The following is a 19,454-nucleotide window of genomic DNA, read 5'->3' as shown; positions in this document are numbered from 1 at the left end:
GTAATAAACAAACCAAACTCGACTTTCTGCAACAAACCACGTTTTATTTGGTTGATTCAAACAAACAAGACCAAAATCACTCTCAAAGTCGACACCAGTCACTTTGGTGGCATGTGGCAAAATTCAAGGTGGTCCAGATAGGAATGACTGTCTGCATTTCAAGGCTTGTTTGGACGAAAAAGAGAGTGAAAAAAAATTCACGTAATCAGTACCATTGCAATTGATTAAGAGTATCTGAGATAGAGCTGGTTATGATCATATGCGTTTTGAAGAAAACACCTTAAACATGGTGACTGTTTCACTTTTAACAATATAAATGTCCCTTTAAAACATTGCGTCTTTTGCCTTTAAGCATGCACAGGTGTGTTAATAGTGTCGCTACATGGCTGATTGCTTACTCCATAATACAGTGGAACATCCAGTTTAACACTTTAAAGCTTCACCTTAATCACTTTTCAGCCTGATGTTATGCAAGTTAAGGTTTACTGAAGATTCCCAATTGTCCAAAGGTGTGCATGTGAGTGACTGGCAATCAGTCCTGGGTCTATCCTCTCCTCTCATCCGAAGTCAGTTGGTACAGGCTCAATCCTGTAACTTCTGCTTGCCCTTTGCTCACATAAGTGATGCGGTTAAAATAAGACTAAAAAATATTGTTCGTACAGTAAATTAAGATTTGAGAATGGTGGAGCAAATGATCAAAACGATCATGTGCTCAATTTTGGAGGATCCACTGTAAAAATTAAGTGCACCCAATTCTATTTTGTTCTCAACTAAAAAAAAAAAAGCTACATGACCGGTATATTTTTGCATGCATTTCATAGAAACATAGTGCAAATTCATCCCTCTGCACTGCCTGTGAAGTGCATATCTACAGGAAGATCAAAGTATAAATTCACAGGAAGCTTGTGGTTGGATGCTAACTATCAGCACTGACAGGTTACCACTTCCTCCTCTCTGGGTTTCCAAAGATGGCCAATGTCGCACTCAGAGGGTGGCTTCAGTCTCAGAGGTTTGTGGCTCTTGAGCCTGTAGGCCAGTGTCAGGAAAATGGCATCCACATGCTCCTTCTCAGCGGGGTCCTTGGCCGAGGTCTCGAATAGGGGCATGTTGTGCCCATCAGCGAAGCACTGCGCTGCCGACGTCGGCACCTCGCGGTGGTTCCAGAGGTCACACTTGTTGCCCACCACCACGCGGGGCACCAGGGGCCCCACAGCATGACGGCTGCATTCCTCGATCCAGTCGGGGATGCTCTGGAAGGTTGTCAGGCTGGTTACATCATAGACGAAGATGACGGCGTGCGCGCTGCGATAATAGTGCTCCACCATGCTCTTCCTGAAACGCTCCTGGCCTGCCGTGTCCCAGATCTGCAACTGGACCCAAATGAAGCAATATTAAAAAAAACACTCAGTGCATGAACTAATGTCGAAGAGATATGGATTATTTTTTTTAAGGGGGAGAGGGGTTGCTCTCATTAGTGACCCAAACAATCCATTGAGAAAAAAAAATCCCCCAATAAAAGTGAATTCTTAGGCTCCGACATTAAAGGTGGCCTGATGGCCAGTAAAACATTGTGTCGGGTCACCACACACCTTGCAGATTATTGGACGGGTCACCACACACCTTGCAGATTATTGGACAAGTACAAATTTCATAAATAAATAAATTAATTAAAACCATCATATTCCTGTAAAAAAAATTGTGTCAACATTGAACAGCTACACATCCTTCCTGTTTTGCGCTGTTTGGTTACTCTAGAGGAAAGCTCTGTGCTATGCACGAGCTTCGGCTGGCTAGCTTGCACAGCGAAACGGGGTGCGGAGTTGCTCCTCTCTCTTTTAACACCTGCCTCCATCTCAACAAATAAGAGAAAAATTAACTTCTGGTTCACGAAAGGTCTGCATGGAGTAATTAACAGGAAAAGATGGTGAAACCATTCAGATTGCAATTTTATGAGCTACTATGACATGTAGATACAAAACTACCTGAATATGGGCCTAGGCCCTAGAAAGGTTAAACGGATATTCATGTTTCGTATACTAAATATTTATAATATCAGCAATGTATTTGTTTGGACAATAGAGTGACATGTTTTGATCTTGACTTATGAGGTCTGCACTATAAATTAATTCAAAAATACATTATCCTATTTTATTTTTTCTAATACTGTAGTTGTAACGGAAAATAGCTAAAATGTTTTTATCATTTGCCAAAAACAGCGATGGTTGCCTCCTATCGGTTTGCCGTGCTATGACGTCACTTTCATCTGCAATACGTTCACCCTATTTTTGAGCAAGAAAACGCTATTTTTCAATGCGACCACACATTTACGAATGAATCTTAAGTTAAGCAGTGTCTCTGTGTGTGTGTGTTTTTTTTACATCAGGGTTACGCCGAGTAGACACCCTGCAATGTGTCAATGCCAGTCGTGATTTTACCTTAATGATTTCCCCATCCAGCTCCAGCGTCCTCTCCCTAAAGTCAACACCAATGGTCGCTTCGGGGTTCTTAAAGAAAGACCCCCCGCAGAATCTGTACGTCAAACACGTCTTGCCCACGTTAGTGTCTCCTATGACGATAATTTTGAACACGCGACACGGCGACGAGTTGCCATCATATTGCGACGACGATGACGACAGCTCCAGGGAGTCGAAAAAAACCGAGTCATATTCCTCATCACTGGTTTTGTTTTCTATTGCCATAGCTCATCGTCTCGCCGAGAGGCCTGCTCGTAGACAGTGGACACTTGTGAAATCACGCGAGAGTGACGTGAGAATTCGCGAGAACGTACACCGGAAATGAAAACTGGAATCTTTTTGAATAGTTCTACTTTATTTTTTAGTATTACATTTATATACTGTATCTAAATATTACCAAAAAAATAATATTTTTCTCAATTTGATTACAAAGCTAAATTGAATAAATTTAAACGTATATTAATCAATTAAAAGCATTACAATAATAATAAAAATAAAATATATTTTAATTCAAAATGTTATTCAACTGAAATACAGTACGTATTTCCATGTTGAATATTAATCCTGTTTTAATGGATGGATCTGGAAGAAGTGGTGGGGAAAGGAAAGCCTGGCCTCTGCTGCCAAATCTGCTGCCCTTGCAACCCGACCTCGGATAAGTGATAGAATATGGATGGATGGACGCTGATAACATAACGGATTCATCTTCCTTCTTTGAGATGGGCATTTTTCAAGTCAAGTCAAGTCAAGTCAACAGTATTTATAGAGCACTTTCAAACAGCCATCGCTGCATACAAAGTGCTGTACATGGAGCGATTTAACATATACAATAAACAGTAAGACGAATCAGTAATAAGTAATAAGTAATAAGGCGGTAGAAAGCACCAAGCAGTAAAACCAATAGCAAATCTAAGTCATGCTGAGTCAAACGCCAAAGAATACAAGTGAGTTTTGAGGAGGGCTTTAAAGATGGGCAGCGAGGAGGCTTGCCGAATGTTCAGTGGGAGGTCATTCCAGAGAGATGGACCAGCAACAGAAAAGGCTCGATCCCCTCTGAGCCTCAGTTTAGTTCTTGGTACGTCTAGCAAAGACTGGTCCACAGACCTGAGGCGCCGGGCAGGGGTGTAGGGGCGTATGAGCTCAGAGAGGTAAGGTGGCGCGAGATTATTCAGAGATTTGAAAACAAAGAGGAGGATCTTAAAAATAATTCTAAAATGAATGGGGAGCCAGTGAAGGGATGCCAAAGTAGGAGTTATATGCTCCCTCTTACGAGTACCAGTCAAGAGGCGAGCAGCGGCATTCTGTACCAGCTGAAGGCGCTTGATGGAGGACTGGCTGACTCCAAAGTACAGGGCGTTGCAGTAATCGAGCCGGGATGTGACAAAGGCATGAATTACTGTCTCAAAGTGTTCATGTGAGAGGAGAGGTTTTATTTTGGCCAGCTGTCTAAGGTGAAAGAAGCTGGATTTAACAACGGCACCAATTTGCCGATCGAGTTTGAAATCACTGTCCAGTTTAAGTCCCAAGTTTGAGACCGTTGATTTCAGATAAGGAGATAGGGGGCCCAAGTCTACAGGATGGAATGTACAAGGTCCACTGGGGCCAAACAATATCACCTCTGTCTTCTTTTCGTTGAACTTCAAGAAATTTTGTGCCATCCAGGTTTTGATTTCTTCCAGACAGGATAGGAGTGGCCTTAATGAGAAGGTGTCTTTCTTGCTCAGTGGGACATAGATCTGGCAGTCATCTGCATAGCAGTGGAAAGGAATACCATGTTTCCTTAAGATGGAACCCAATGGGAGCAGATACAGCGAGAACAGCAGAGGCCCCAGAATTGAGCCCTGTGGAACACCACATGACAGGGGAGCAGTGCGTGATTCAGAGCAGCCAAGGCTGACACAAAAGGTCCTGTCAGCTAGATAGGACCTAAACCAATCAAGAGCACTCCCGCCAATGCCCACCAAGTGCTGCAAACGAGTCAGCAGAATACTGTGATCCACTGTATCAAATGCTGCAGTTAAGTCCAATAAAACCAGACACACGTGGTCTCCAGAGTCATTTGCCAGGAGGATGTCATTAGAAACGCGTAACAGGGCTGACTCTGTGCTATGCATCGTCTTGAAACCTGACTGGAAGACCTCCAAGATGTTATGTTCATCCAAGAAAAGTTTCAACTGCATGTGCACCACTTTTTCCAGAATTTTGGAAATGAAAGGCAGTTTGGAAATGGGTCTGTAACTTGACAGCTCATCTGGATCAAGACCAGGTTTCTTGATCAAGGGTTGGACCACAGCATGTTTAAACTGTTGGGGAACTACACCAGAAGAAAGGCTGCTGTTGATGATATCCAAGACCGATGCACCAACACTCGGGAGAACCTCCTGAAAGAAGCGTGGGGGAAGAGAGTCGCAAGGGGAGCCAGATGGCTTCGTCTGGCGAACTACATCCTCCAAAAGCGCCAAGGACACAGTATCAAAAGAATTTAGGACAGCTGAACATGGAACATGGACAGAGGGGTCAGATGCGGTATTTGGGACCGGAATCCTAGCTGTAGAGACCTTATCAATAAAGAACTGAAGGAATTTTTGAAACATTTGCATTGAATTAATTGAGTCATTTTCTGCAAAAATCTGACTTTGACCAAAAAAAAAAAAAGTTTGGTAAAAGGGTAATGAAATGCTAGGATATTTTTGGTCTTATTTTAGAATTTATTTGGGGTTATTTACAGTGTTACTCTTCCACATAAAACAACATCAAAACCAAACCACTGCTATTCAATCAGATGGTTTATTGACAATAAGACTGCCATTGTAATCCAGTTTATTTGTTTTGCACATGCACACACACACACCAAAAATATATATTAAAATTGCCTTTATTCACCATAGAAAACACATATAACACACACACACACACACACTTGCAAGTAACTAATCTGTTATGGATATAATACTTGGAGTGGAATAACAACGGTTCTGTACATCGTAGTCCTGTAGCTTGCGTTAACAACCAGATTAGATGGGATTCATAAGTATTAATCGGTTAACATTGGAAAATAAGTGTGGGGGGGTAAAATCAAAACAGATTGGTTGAATTTAAATAATGGAATACGTTGATATAAACCTACATACACATACCAAAAAACCTGAGTCAGCATAATGCACTCGCCATGTCGCCAAAGTCTGCACCCAAAATGAGCAAAATTTGTGTTTAAAAAGCTAACACTGCTCAATTTTGACTGACACAAGGGAGGTATTAATCTAACAAAATGTGTATTATATGTTGGTAATGTAACCAATATATTAGAAACACCTCTCAGTATGATGCAGTGCAATTCTAACAAGCACAAAGATAAACATACAGTCCAGTATTGTTAAATAAATACCTCTCGGAGATGTTTTGGCTCTGTGAGTGCAGCGCACGACGGCTACAGTTCAACACATCTTCAGCTGCGTTCAACACAAAGACGACAAATCACTTCTAAGCCCAGACACGAAATGGCCACTTTACACAAAGCCGAAGTGCAAGAAAATACGCTTCGCATTTGGTGTCACCCGCATCGCTCGTGTATTTGCTTTGAGCTTGACACGCTCCGGTCCCTGAATAAACATTGTAAAGCCGCACTAGCTTTGTAGAGCTTTGCTGGGCCGTTTTTGTAATTCGACACAGTGGAAATTGAGCAAGTAGCGGCAGCCTGACCTGACCGCTGCTTTAGTACATCGTCTCTCGGTATCAGACACGGGACATTGAGCCAGGGAATTAAAAAAAAAAACAGTCAAGACAGGCTTTTGCATTGTAACCTAAAACATGGGTGGAGTCACTTTTTATTGGGTCACGGGCTCTTTTATTGGAGAGTGAGGACAAACACTATGGAAAATGGATGAATAACTTTAGATTCATAGTCACGGAGTCATTAAATCTGAATACACATCATCAGGGTTCTTAAACAGTTTTAAGTACATTTTGTTTCAATATGTAACGTATTTTAGTCCATTGCGGTTCTGGGAAGAAAGCACAAGTTTGGGAAAGCAAGACCTCAGGAATAAACTCGAGCTTCCCACTGTCGTGGTATAGAAAATGGATCCGTTCAGCCGCAGCAACCCGGTGAAAATGCAACTACCAGTTCTCGTCCGAGAATGAGCTGGAGCTAGCCGAATCGGAATCTGCGTCCGTCAAGCCGTCGAGGTCCCAGTCGGCGCTGGATCCACTGTCGTCATCTTCCTCAGTTGAGAAGCTGTGCGCCGAGCCCAGGCACGCCGGGTAGACGCGTGTAGAAACGCAGACAGGCCCCAACGTGGACACGTAGACTGCCATGACGCTCTTCCAGCTCTCCCGCGTCGGCTCGTACTCGTGCATGAGAACACGGTTCTTGTTGTGCTGCAACAACGTCTGCGTGAGGAGCAGCAGCTTGCCGCCATGTTGGATCACCTGGTAGTTGAGGGCGCGGCTGTCGATGGGGATGTCGGCCAGCCGCCGCCACTCGCCCCGCGCCGGGCTGTAGGCTTTCACCACAGGGATGTCGCACACGCAGATGATCTGGTCCTGGTAAACGCACGCCTTGTGCAGCTTGTCGCGGCGCAGCGAGCCGCAGTGTCGCCAGCGGTTGCGGCGCGGGTCATAGCACAACATGCGCCGCTTGTTCACGACGTATAAGTGATCGTTCAATGCCACCACCTGCATCTTACTGAAAGAATGCGGCAGAGGAGCAACGAAGGTCCACTGGTTCCTCTGGACACTGTAACATTCCACCTCTTTCAGCCGGGCGTCTGTCACAGGGTTCCGTCCCCCCAAAAGGTACACGTGACCATTGAGGTAGCCCATCCCAGAGTGAATCCTCCCAAGCGGCCTCTCCGCTAGCTCCTGCCAGCTGTTGAGCACCGGATTGTACTGCCAGAAGTGTTTGGAGAGGTGAGAGGCGAGATAAAGGTTGTTTTCTGGGCTAGAACAAGCAATGAGGGACTCCATGGTGGAGCGTTTGTAATCCTGGGTGCTCAGATCAACGAGAGGAGGTGTCACAAAGTAGAGGTCCTCAGTGTATGGATCGCAGCACATGATGTTGTCGTTGGGAAGACCGAAGAACAAGATCATTTCTTTGGCACTCACGCCTATCCTGTGCTTGGGAACGTCCAGAGATGCGGCCATGGCGCAGGGCCTGTTGAAGAACGACTCAAGGTACTTCTCGATGAAGGGCCTCGCAGCCAGCCCCTCCAGGTAGCGCTTGTCCCTCTCGGTGAACAGGTTCCAGCGCACGCACCTCAGCGCCCGCAGAGTGTCCTCCTTCTTGAGCGGCGTGTTGGCCTCGATCCAGCGCAGGGCGGCTGAGCACACTTCGCGCTCGCAGGCTACGTCCAACGTGTCCAGGGAGAGCAGGTCCTCCAACTGGTGTAGGTCCAATTCGCAAAGCTCCCCCGCGATGCACAGCTGGCCGAAGTTCCTGGCGATGAAGGCTCGGGCACTGTCCTTCAGCTCGAGGTTGTCGTAGGTGTCGGCGAACTTCAGAACCCCGACACAGTTGGCGAGGTCGAGCCTGCGGGTCATGAAGCCGGAGCAGGCCTTCCTGATGTACTCCAGTTGGAGCATATTGGCGGCGGCGTACAGCCTCTGCACGTTGCTCTCGGTGATGGTCACCTTCCCCGTGTAGCAGTAGTCCACGATGACCGACATGGACTCTACATCCACCCCACGGATGGCCACCCTCTCCTGAACGCTCTCGGTCAAGCCGCCGGTGAACATGCTCTTGAAGTAAGGGCTGGCGGCGGCCAGGACGTTGCGGCTGCAGTGGAACAGCTGGACGAGGTCGTCACCCGAGGGCCCCTCCCTCATACCACCTCCGTTGGGCTCCAAGGGTTCTCCGTTGGGGTCCACCTCGATAGTAATGTCAGAGAGGAGGCGGCTGTCGTACAACACCTTCAACTCCCCCATCAAACCTTGAGCGTGACTTACGTCCTCCAACACTTCGGGTCCACTGAAGCAGCCTAACACCGAAGCCATTTTTGGATCTAGTTTTTATCTCACGTCGCGGAAGCTTTCTGATAAGACACCGCCTCGCGCTCCACCTCCACGGCTAGCCGACAAGGACACATCCGCTCACGAGAAAACCTCAAATATATGCTTGAACAACAACAACAACAAAAATTACCAACCACTTAACGGTTTGGGTGGACGCTTTTGTGTCTCGAAGTTGGTTTTTGTCTCCAAATGACCATAATGTCCACTTAAAATCCTCCGTAGATGGGTTGATTTTCTTCCCTCTACTCGGTGTGTGTATAATGCTTTAGAAGAGAAACAGCCAGACCGCGGAAGGCGGGGACAGTGATTAAAAAAAACATTGAGTGTCAAAATAAAAAAAACCTTGTAAGTGTATATATGTTAAAATGATTTCACAAATTGTATTTAATATGTAAATTATAATACTAATGCACTTTGTTTGAATTAGTCGCATTTAATAACCTTTATTTGACATTCTGCGTCAATTTAGATGAAGGATCGTTTAGCTCTGAAGTCAGAGCGCAGTACTTCCGTTCTCTCCCACCGTAAACTCATACAACTGGGTCCGTCTTAGCAAAAGGACGCCTGTGATTGGCTGTCAGAACTGGGTCAATTTCACATGGAATAAGAGCATTATTTGAAAATCCAGGACAAAATGACTAGTGTTAAATCCAGAAGATTTACACATTTTAATCTAAAATTCCCCCTATACATTCTCCTACAATACACCAAAGACATGTAAAAAAAACCAACTGAAATCCATATTATTTGTTGTCGTTTATTTTACCCTTGTATTGTGTTCAGAAGCTGTTCCCATCTGTTGCTAACCTGAAAACGGGTCAATTCGGACCCCAACACAATACAAGATTAACGTTTAATTTCAAACAGAATACAATTTTTTTCCGTGTGCAGTCTATTTGCCGAGTGGAAACAGCGCAGCCTTTCAGACAGGTCCAGCCAGTCCGACCGCTCCAGCCCATTTTAGAATCGTTGTTTTCTTGTTGGGCTTCTTCCCTGTGACTTTATATAGCTGTGCTGAGTATCATGGCTAAAAGCGGTGGAGCTTTTTGAGAAAAAAAATGTTGTTATTATTATCCATCCATTTTTAATCTGTTTATCCATGCAAGGGTCACTGGCATCCTGGAGATAATCCCAATTTTCTTCGGGCAGTAGGTCGGGTACACTGAACTGGTTGCCAAGGGCATCCATCGACAAACAATCACACCTTGGGACAATTTTGAGTGTCCCATTAGCAGTATGGAAAGTGGAAGGACGAATTTAATAAAATTCTTCATCAAAATGTAAATGTATCACAATGCAATATTTTATAAAAAATAAAATATACTATTAAAATAAGAAATCAAATGCAAAGAAACGATGCTAAACCGCAAATTATTTCAATAATTTACTGTTGTTGTTTTGGTTAAATGGAAGACACAATGTTTTCAAAACCTTTTATTTCACTTGAAAAATTCACCGTCTCCTTAAGCTTCTCATCATACACATGGTAGAACACGAGAGATGATGTGCAATATCAATGCAGCGGCCAGTTACACTAAGGAAAGTATCTTTTAAAAAAGGAAACACAATAAAAAAAAACACACACCGAAATTCACGTCAAAAACTTTTATAATTTAAGCAACCCAAAACAAATACAAACTTTTAAAGTGTTATTCACATATTTTCGAGAAAAGTGCTGCAAGATGAGGCCAGTAAATAGAAGTGATATGAATATGATGAATGTGACACCACTTCCAAACAGGCACAGGATGTAGCCAAACATTTTTCATCATTTTTACACCACAGTGACAAAAGTTTGTGAGAGATTTGAAAAACGCATGTACAAAAGCGTGACTTTTTTCTTTTCAGCTTGCAGAGAACCAATCAACACACACAAACTTACAGTAGTAAAGAATTCACATTTAACAACTGGTTAGTGGGATATTGCAAGAGTCGATAACAGGGGTGGGGAACCTCAGTTGTATAAAGTCCTTAGAAAATAAGAAAATATGAGAGGACCAGCAAACAAATGTTTTTGAATACATATTAGGAGATTTGGGGAGGGTTTTTGGTCCAGCTCAACTGCTCCGGTGGGCCATATCTGGCCCAAGGGCCTCAGGTTTCCCACCCCTGTTTTATTTTGACAATCCAGCCTGCTGGATCTATTAACTTTATTCCTCAGAGAGGAAAAAAAACAGTCATTCTTTCTTAAGGGACAGCTCAACAAATGCTGTTACAGTGAGTAATGCAGCTTGACCCTGTTTATTACGAGTACTGGGTAGTATTATTATCATTTTTATGACGATACCTGTGGAATGTTAGTAGCAGCCATCTTTCCAGCTGGCATCCCTCAGGGTACTTAGGGAGGTTAGGCTCTTTGGGGGTGTCAGCAAACTGCAAGGGAGAGTAACGAAAATAATATTCAATGACATGTCTCCACTCATTCATTCATTTTAACCATTCAAAGCTGCAAGAACATGAACTCAATCTGCTTTTGTATTGATGTGGAAATTCAATCAGATATAAACACAACAACATTGTTATATATGAGTAGGATTATTCAGTTATGAAATATAACAATCAGGAAAGAAACCTAATGATATAATCAAGTCAGAAAAAAGAACATGGAATTCCTCAATTACCGGTATATTCATTCATTCATTCATTCATTCATCTTCCAAGCCGCTTGATCCTCACTAGGGTCGCGGGGGTGCTGGAGCCTATCCCAGCTGTCTTCGGGCAGTAGGCGGGGGACATCCTGAATCGGTTGCCAGCCAATCGCAGGGCACACAGAAACGAACAACCATTCGCACTCACACTCACACCTAGGGACAATTTAGAGTGTTCAATCAGCCTGCCACGCATGTTTTTGGAATGTGGGAGGAAACCGGAGCACCCGGAGAAAACCCACGCAGGCCCAGGGAAAACATGCAAACTCCACACAGGGAGGCCGGAGCTGGAATCAAACCCGGTACCTCTGCACTGTGAAGCCGACGTGCTAACCACTGGACTACCGGGCCGCCCTCAATTATATTTGATATGTAAATAAATTAAAACAGCTTTCCACTGATTGGTAGTTGCCATAATGTGGGCATCTATTAATTTCAGCGGCAGATATGTGGACAGCTATGGAGCACTCCCTGGTGGCCATGACGACATGGCACTGGTCCCCCTGGAGGAAAATTGGCCCTTTCCGTGGTGAGACCTGGAGGCTGCCCAGAGCTAGCAACCAAATTTATTTACAAATAACGGGTGTTTGAGTAGGATGGTTTGTGAATCTCACCTGCGTGTGGGTTGTATAATTTTGCTGGAGCGTGGAGCTCCACCAAGGGCCACGAAGGAGGCGGGGCGAGGGAGTGAGCTGCGGGGGACAGCAGACGGGGCGGCTGCAGCAGGGGTCTTTATGGGCTGTGGTACCGAGCTGGCGGTGGGCTTAAGGGGCTGAGGCAGCGGTGTGCTGCCAGGGATGGAGTGCAGGCTGGTGGAGGAGGACAAGGCGGAGGGGCCCTGCAGGACAGTGGGGCTGACATAGGCGGTGGCTTTGAGCGGTTGACGAGAAGTGGCGGGGAAGTTGCCAACGCTCTGGACGCGTTGACTCAGCTGGCCCGGTAATGGAACTGTAGCCACAAAGATAAAATATCCTTAACTGCTAAAATAAAATAAAATATTTTGCAAAAGATGAAAAAACATGGAGTTATTCATTCATTCATTCATCTTCCGAACCGCTTGATCCTCACTAGGGTCGCGGGGGTGCTGGAGCCTATCCCAGCTGTCTTCGGGCAGTAGGCGAGGGACACCCTGAATCGGTTGCCAGCCAATCGCAGGGCACACAGAAACGAACAACCATTCGCACTCACACTCACAACTAGGGACAATTTAGAGTGTTCAATCAGCCTGCCACGCATGTTTTTGGAATGTGGGAGGAAACCGGAGCACCCGGAGAAAACCCACGCAGGCCCGGGGAGAACATGCAAACTCCACACAGGGAGGCCGGAGCTGGAATCGAACCTCTGCACTGTGAAGCTGACGTGCTAACCACTGGACTACCGGGCCGCCCAACATGGAGTTAAGATAAGTAAAATTACCGGTAAGTCAAAATATCCCAAACTAGGCTAAATACGTTCAAATAAAATGAGAGATGTTAAAATAAGATTTTCTTTGAATCAGCTAAAATGAGCTAGTCTGCCGAAATAACATATCGGAAGTAAAAAAAAATCTCTAATATAAGATACAAGAGGATAAGAACCCTTAACCATGGACATTATTGTTTATTGGACGTTATGTGATATCAACAATGCACATACGGGAGGTGTTGGGTCTTACTGGAGGACTGGAGGCGTGCGAGGCTGCTTGACGAGTCAAAGCTGAGGCTGCTGCGCAGGGAGGACATGGTTGGCAAGGAGGAGGGGCCATGGGACGGGGGGGTGACGGGGGAAGCCAGGCATTGCATACTGGGAACACTCGGGATACTGGGAACGCTCGGCATGCTGGGGGCTCGCATCAGGTTGGGCATGCTTCTCCTCAGCCTAATGTCTTTACAACCGTGGCAAAACAAAAGCAAAATAACTTTAACTTAAGTGTGCTATGATACCCTGAACTCTGCTAAATGCTCAGTTAAAATAAGAAATTATCACTAAAATAAAGCTAAGCTAGGCTAACATTAAACAACATATGAGAGGACAGCCACAAGTTAGCTGTAATAACATCATCTAGGCCAAAATTCGACTAAGCTAAATAAGATAAAATATAATATACTCATAGTAAATTTGATGATAGGAAACTAAAAAAAAAGGTGAACTAAACTAGGGATAAAATATAATATGGTAAGTTAATTATGCTAAAGTGTCAAGCTAAGGCACTCGGCAAAACTAATCTCCAGACTGGATTTGAATAAATAAAATAAGACAAAAGATTGGAAATCATGATCATTTTTAGAATAATCTGTTAAGTAAAAAAAGCAGAGACTACCTGCGCTGTTCCTGTATGCCGCGTGCGTTTCCCCGCTCAGGCTGGCGGCCCCCGTATAGGGCGCCAGGCCCCCAAGTGAGAAAGATGAGGCGGTGGAGCTGCGCCGACAGTCTCTGAAGCTGGAGAATGTGTGCGAGTGGGGCAGGGAGCCTCGTTGCACCGAGCCTGTGCGGAAGAGTCTAGGCTGGGGAGGAGGGAGCTGGTCGTAACCCTCATCCTCGTCCTCCTCGTCGTCCTCCTCCAGATCCACGTCGCTGCGCCGCAGCGAGTTCAAAGAGAAGCTGGAGCAGCGACGACTGACCGTCGCTGAGGTAGACGCGTAATCCTGACGCAGACCTACCAGGAACAATTTGGTATTTGAATAAAAATCAAACATTGGGTGATTGATATTCAGCGTGAACAGTTGACTCACTCTCCTCCTGAAGGCGGGCCATGACTTCCACGTCCGTCATGTCCTGCAGTTTGTACCCCATGGAGATGGAGTCGTCCTCCATCTCTGAAATACCCGCCTCGCTGTCCAGGGAAGACTGGGGGCTGATGGCCGCATGCCGCTGGCCAAAATCTAAAAGGTGCCAGAGTTCGTTTTTTTTAACTTTTGAAACGCAATGTTGGCTTACTATTTGTCATGCTAATAGAAATCTTGCAAATAATCCATCCTACGTATGATTAACTTTACAAGCATTGATTTGAAGGGGACATATAATGGAAAATTGACTTCATAATGGATTGTACGCAAATAATTGGGCCCTGCCTACCATTAAATGGGAATTGACAAAACCAAGAAAGAGTTATGTCCTCTGCCTTTGTTATTTTCAGATAAAGGGCATATATTTCACATCACGGTAATAACAATCACACTCATCACTGGCCAAACAGAATATGGAGCATTGAACACAGTTGTTACTCGTTTATTGCCGGATCAGTATATGATGTGTAAAGTGCACTGAAATACTTGAAAGCAACATCACAGACATGTTATAAAGACAGCTGGGAACTGTTTTAAATTGTGGGGAAAAAAAATGCTGGATGATCCCTTTCAGTCCGGTTGTCAATTTTATGTTAAGCGGGTTTAAAGTTAAAAACTATGGCAACAGTTGAAGAAAATGAATATATTTGAATGCCTTACTGTGCAAGGTGGAGTTCGACAGAAAGGTGGGGGCCCTGTCCAGGCTGAGGTTGGGCCTGAGTGGGAGGGCGGGGCCAGACGATGACGGCGACTGCGCCAGAGCTTGAAGTGGAAAGGATAACAGAGAATATTAATCCCGACCGAGGATAACGGGCAAATCCAAAGTGCGTTGGCACGCCACCTTTGCGCGATAGAACATGAATATGCTTTGAATCGCTTTTCCTGACTATCTCATGTGCTCGCTGCGGGAAAAAAATGGAGTGCATTACTCCCGTATGAACAGCAGATTCACTCTCAAATCGGTTGCTGTTGATAGAAATCAACAAGATGTCTTCAAAGCACGTGTGCGTTTGCATCGTGTTTGTACGTTACCCAAAAGCTCGACAGTATTTTATTTTTTTTTGTTCTCAAATAGCTGCACCTTCCTCAAGCTGCGGTGGTTTACGTGTATGCGCCGATTTGGTGTTTTGGGCCCACCTGTGGTGTCGGTTATTGCAGCAGGTTTGGAGTAAGGCAGGACGGGGCAGCTGAGTGTGGACAGCCCGTATATGCAGCTGTGAGGACGAACGGGGGAGACTCCTCGCCAACGCTTGGCTAAACACACAAACACAGCGAAAGGGGTCGTCAGTAGGAGCAAGGCAGATTGATTATACGATCAGCAGTCAACCCAAAATATTAATCTTCTTCCGACATACCACTATTGATGTTGTTCATGCGTCGTAACATCATTACGACAACAGATTATTATTTTTTTTCTGAAGGGATTTTAGGATAAGCGGGGATTGCTTACGTATATGGGTTAAATCTCATTCCCCAAAACACAATGAGACCTACTCAAATTGACACACACTGCTGCCATTTCATTAGCCTGATAAAGCATTAGTGGTCATTTGGAATTTTTAATCCAAATCCAGAGATTTGGCCGTGTCCTTTTCAGGACAATGTCAAGAGCTTGGAAGAGAGTACCGGTATCTGATTTGTCCGTGACTGACAACTGAAGAGCAAATCATCTTAATGACGTTTCATGTTCAGATGTTTGTTGACACACGTGTAGGTTGCGGAGCAACATGTGTCGCAGCTTAGCATCACATGTTCATGGCCACAGCTGTCCACGTGTGGCCGTTAATCCGAGGGGTCGGGCGGTGCTTGCGCAGGTTACCTTGGTCCAATCTGTGGCATAGAGTCATCCTCGCCAGTTCCACTTCTGGTCCCGGGTGGTCCAGGACCTGCCTGCACCACTGGAGAGGGCTGAGGCCACGGCTGCTGTCCCCGCCGTGCTGCTTGGCTTTGGTACTCACATAAAGCCTGAGGCGCACACACACACGCACACACACACACACACACACACACACACACACACAAGCAGCAGTTTTATTGCTGACACTGACAATGTCTTTACTGTTGCTTGAAATGTCAACGGGTTCTACAGGGCCACCTTTTAAAAGCATATAAAAGCGGGGAGCCTTTAAGGGTTCATCCTCCCTTTTTGCCTCATTCATGTCATCGTACGATTCATTGGCATGATGCGCCAGGCCTAAAATGGATCGACAAAATAAGATATTATTTTTACAAGGTAAGTCAATTGACGTTTTATCCATGCAAATGAAATAGAGCCTTAGTAAAGCTAAAATGCGAATAAAGTGTCTGAAAGTCTTTATTGAGAAATGAATGTTGATTAAGGGTGAGGTACAGTATTTCTTGGGAGGAGGCCTTAATATGGCCTAACCTTTTTTTTTTTTTAATACAAAATACGGAATTTCCTCATCCAGTATAATTATCCAGAATAAGTTCAATCAAGTGGAACCGATCCGAGGCCTTTACTTATACTATGTACACAAAACATTTTATTTGAACATATTTCCTCATGCCGGTGCCGGAGGCATGGAGAATTTATTTGTGAAACTGCATTTCCAAATAAAACCATATTTGCTAATATAGCAGTCTGAGGCATTTTTATTTTATTTTTTTACTAACTTTTATTTTTTTACTAACTTTATTGGCGCCACTGCTTCAAATAAAGGCTTATTTAATAACAAATAAATACAATGAAAAAAATATGAATATAGTCTGTGTTTTTTTATATTCAACAGCAGAGAGTACTGTGCGTTAATTGGGGGATGAATTTATTTATGGAAACCATAATTTAAAAAATATATATATAAATATGTCTTTATATTATGGTAGGTGGCGTTTATTTACTTAACTGGGAGTCCTGGCATCTTTTCCGGTTTATTGGATACAGGCCTTCATTTAAGTACATTTTTGTAGCTGCGAAGTAAAATATATGGTGTCTATATTTAACTTATATAATCGCTGGCCTAATTTGGTAAAATTAATATCTTTTTCACAAATCTATGCTTATTGAGCAGCCCACAAGTGTGGCTGTTCTTTAATTTTTTTTCCTTACAAATTATTGATACCCTGATCTGACTCTTCACCAATATGCAGAGTTCAATAAGAGTACATCTCAAATGACGCCAACCCGTCATAATAGCATCTAGGTCACAGTCAGACGCCTCCACGAGGCCATCGCTTGTCTTCTAAATGGAGGACGGCGGCGAGGCAAGCAGCTCAATGTTGCCTCTTGTCATAGCCGCATCCGTTTTCACCATGCTCCACTTTCCACATCATCACATCACACATGAGTATCAGTCGGCGTTGTCATGGCGTACGCAAAAAACAAAAACAACAACAACAAAAAACCCCTGCTTCTAAAATCCATATCATTGATCTGATGTCTGCAAGTGCATACTGGGAAGGATCTCTTAAGTCTTAGGAGGGGAAAAAAAAGTGCACTCAACACCCTCTCCACATTATGTAATATCATCGCTAATTTAGAGCAGTGAATGTGTTTATTATTCACACTTGAATTCATCGGTGGGACTGCATGTATATGTGCTTCATAGGCGCTGCTGTTTTGGCTCGCAGCAGAGTTCACATGGGCTTGTTAACTCTTGAATCCATGTGTAAATAGTAGCATCCGTCAACAAATTTTAGACGCATCACATTTCCTCATATATAAACCCAAGGTCCTTTTTTTGTCAATGCTACCAAGTGTCTATGAGGGGTAAGGCATTTATTAAGGAGAATGCCTTTAACTGTACCTTTACATGAACGTACCGTATTTTCTGAAATCGGTGCTATATGTGTTTATGATTTATTATTGAAGAGCATATTAGTGCTAGAGCATTTACTAGTCGGGAGCCCTTCCCTACCAACCAGGCATCTATTTGGGGTAAGGCATTTATTAGAGGTGTGGGTTGGTGTTTTATCATACCTTTTTGGTTAAAAGCATTCATTTATGCAACTACATACTCGTACATACACTGTACTCACTGTACCATTAGTAGTAGTATTTATTATAGTGGGATCCTCTACAACTGTATTTTAGGTTGTCTATATTTTCAACAATTCAAACCACAAATAACGTCACAACATAATATACAAGAGTTGGGCTGAATAATTTACATACCCTGGCAAAATGTGTAAAATTATGATTTTTTTTTTAATATGACTGAACGGGTACCACCATGTCATTGTTGTCTATAGTGCTATGCTTTGATAATCAGAAATGCATACACGTTTCATTTGTAAATAAAATGAATGTGTTTTGCACATTTTACAAATTCTGTCATGGTGTGTAATCTAAGGAGCACATCGGTATTATAAGAAAAATAACGTATAGTAACGTAGTGGTGGTTTGAAGTTCGAAATGTCTCTCAGATGGATGAATAATTGATTTCTAAAGTGGCCTAATTTAAGCCCTATTGTTTGCATTTGGGAATCTTTCATTTCAGCCCCTTGGGGGAAAACACAAAGAGACATCGTAACTCATAGTAATTAAAAAAGCGTATTACCAGCTATCTGGTTCTGAGACCGTGAGGACGGTGTTAAGGTCCAGTACGTCAACCTCATCCAGAACCGTCGTGCCTCCATCCTCCGACTCGTTTTCCTCCTCCTCGGCGGAATCGGGAGACGACGAACTGGGCTGAAAATAGGCGAAGGGCTCCCGGGGGCACTGGCTCTCACACTTAGCCGGGAAAGGCTCCTTGGCTGGGGCCAGGCAAGTGGGCGGTGAGCCCGTCTGGACATGGAGGTGGTTGTGGAGGGGATGGTGATGGCGGGAGGCGACGGGACAATTGTTGACCGCGTTGGCCCTGCTCCGCAGCTGCTCGTTTTGCTTCTCCAGCTTGCGGACCAGCTCCTGCAGTTTGAGCACCTCCAGCTCGGCGTTGGCCAGCTTATTGTTGCCGTTCACGTCCGCCATCACGGGGGGCCCCAGTAGCACCTCGGCGTCCATTTGCCGCCGCCGAGCACATGGAGAGACGGCCGCGCTCGCGTCAAGTTTTCGATACCGGAACCCTTATGAGTCCTTGGTTTAATTCGGACGGAGGCGGCCCACCTCCGCGATTTGAACACGCACTCTCATGCACACGCATTCACACACACACTCGCACTCACACACACACATGCGCGGAGGATGCTGATGCTGGCATGACTTACAAGCTGTCTCCTGATTGGTCGGCAGCTTCCTGGACGCCACATGGCCAGGAAGTGCTTCTTCCTTCTTTTTTTCGGGGGACGGGGGTGGGGGGTGCATTTTCGAAGAAAATCTTATCGTTTCATGATGTTGAAAATCTTATCGTTTCATGATGTTAGACAAGGGGTCACCAGCGTGGGGTCCACAGGCACCAAGCAATATGTCAACTTATTTTTGTCCACTTGGGGTTGCCATCCTCATGTTCGACACTGTAGCATCTGTGACTTTGAGTGCGGGTGCCTTTCATTGGTGAGTTTTTGTTCAATACAGTTATTGAAAGTCTCTATCAATCCTTGTGGGGGCATTACAATATGTTCGTTGTGTATTTGTTTGTCGTTACGTCGCATTTACTGTACGA

At 44.5% G+C, this 19,454-nt stretch overlaps 3 protein-coding genes across 3 annotated transcripts; all 3 read right to left on the bottom strand.

Annotated features, from left to right (window-relative positions):
- Positions 1 to 23: 23 nt before the first annotated feature.
- zgc:101559 (Ras-related protein Rab-33B-like) lies at positions 24 to 2,768 on the bottom strand. The gene is made up of 2 exons (XM_052081581.1): positions 2,436 to 2,768; positions 24 to 1,370 (listed from the first exon to the last, which is right to left on the bottom strand). The coding sequence occupies exons 1-2, from the start codon at positions 2,697 to 2,699 to the stop codon at positions 924 to 926; spliced, it is 711 nt and encodes a 236-aa protein (XP_051937541.1). The 5' UTR covers positions 2,700 to 2,768; the 3' UTR covers positions 24 to 923.
- Positions 2,769 to 5,333: 2,565 nt separating this feature from the next.
- On the bottom strand, positions 5,334 to 8,785 carry kbtbd7 (kelch repeat and BTB (POZ) domain containing 7). The gene has a single exon (XM_052081668.1). It carries the CDS (start codon positions 8,463 to 8,465, stop codon positions 6,591 to 6,593), a length of 1,875 nt encoding a protein of 624 aa, XP_051937628.1. The 5' UTR covers positions 8,466 to 8,785; the 3' UTR covers positions 5,334 to 6,590.
- A 1,119-nt stretch (positions 8,786 to 9,904) lies between these two features.
- Positions 9,905 to 19,092, bottom strand: slain1a (SLAIN motif family, member 1a). Its single transcript, XM_052081667.1, has 9 exons — positions 18,414 to 19,092; positions 15,716 to 15,861; positions 15,034 to 15,150; positions 14,557 to 14,658; positions 13,843 to 13,992; positions 13,431 to 13,766; positions 12,786 to 12,995; positions 11,746 to 12,079; positions 9,905 to 10,856 (listed from the first exon to the last, which is right to left on the bottom strand). The coding sequence occupies exons 1-9, from the start codon at positions 18,854 to 18,856 to the stop codon at positions 10,781 to 10,783; spliced, it is 1,914 nt and encodes a 637-aa protein (XP_051937627.1). The 5' UTR covers positions 18,857 to 19,092; the 3' UTR covers positions 9,905 to 10,780.
- Positions 19,093 to 19,454: the final 362 nt, after the last annotated feature.

Source organism: Hippocampus zosterae, chromosome 12 (assembly GCF_025434085.1).
Source record: "Hippocampus zosterae strain Florida chromosome 12, ASM2543408v3, whole genome shotgun sequence".
NCBI classification, from domain to species: Eukaryota; Metazoa; Chordata; class Actinopteri; order Syngnathiformes; family Syngnathidae; genus Hippocampus; species Hippocampus zosterae.
Note: the sequence above shows the minus strand (reverse complement) of the source record. Positions and strands in the feature narration are given on the sequence as shown.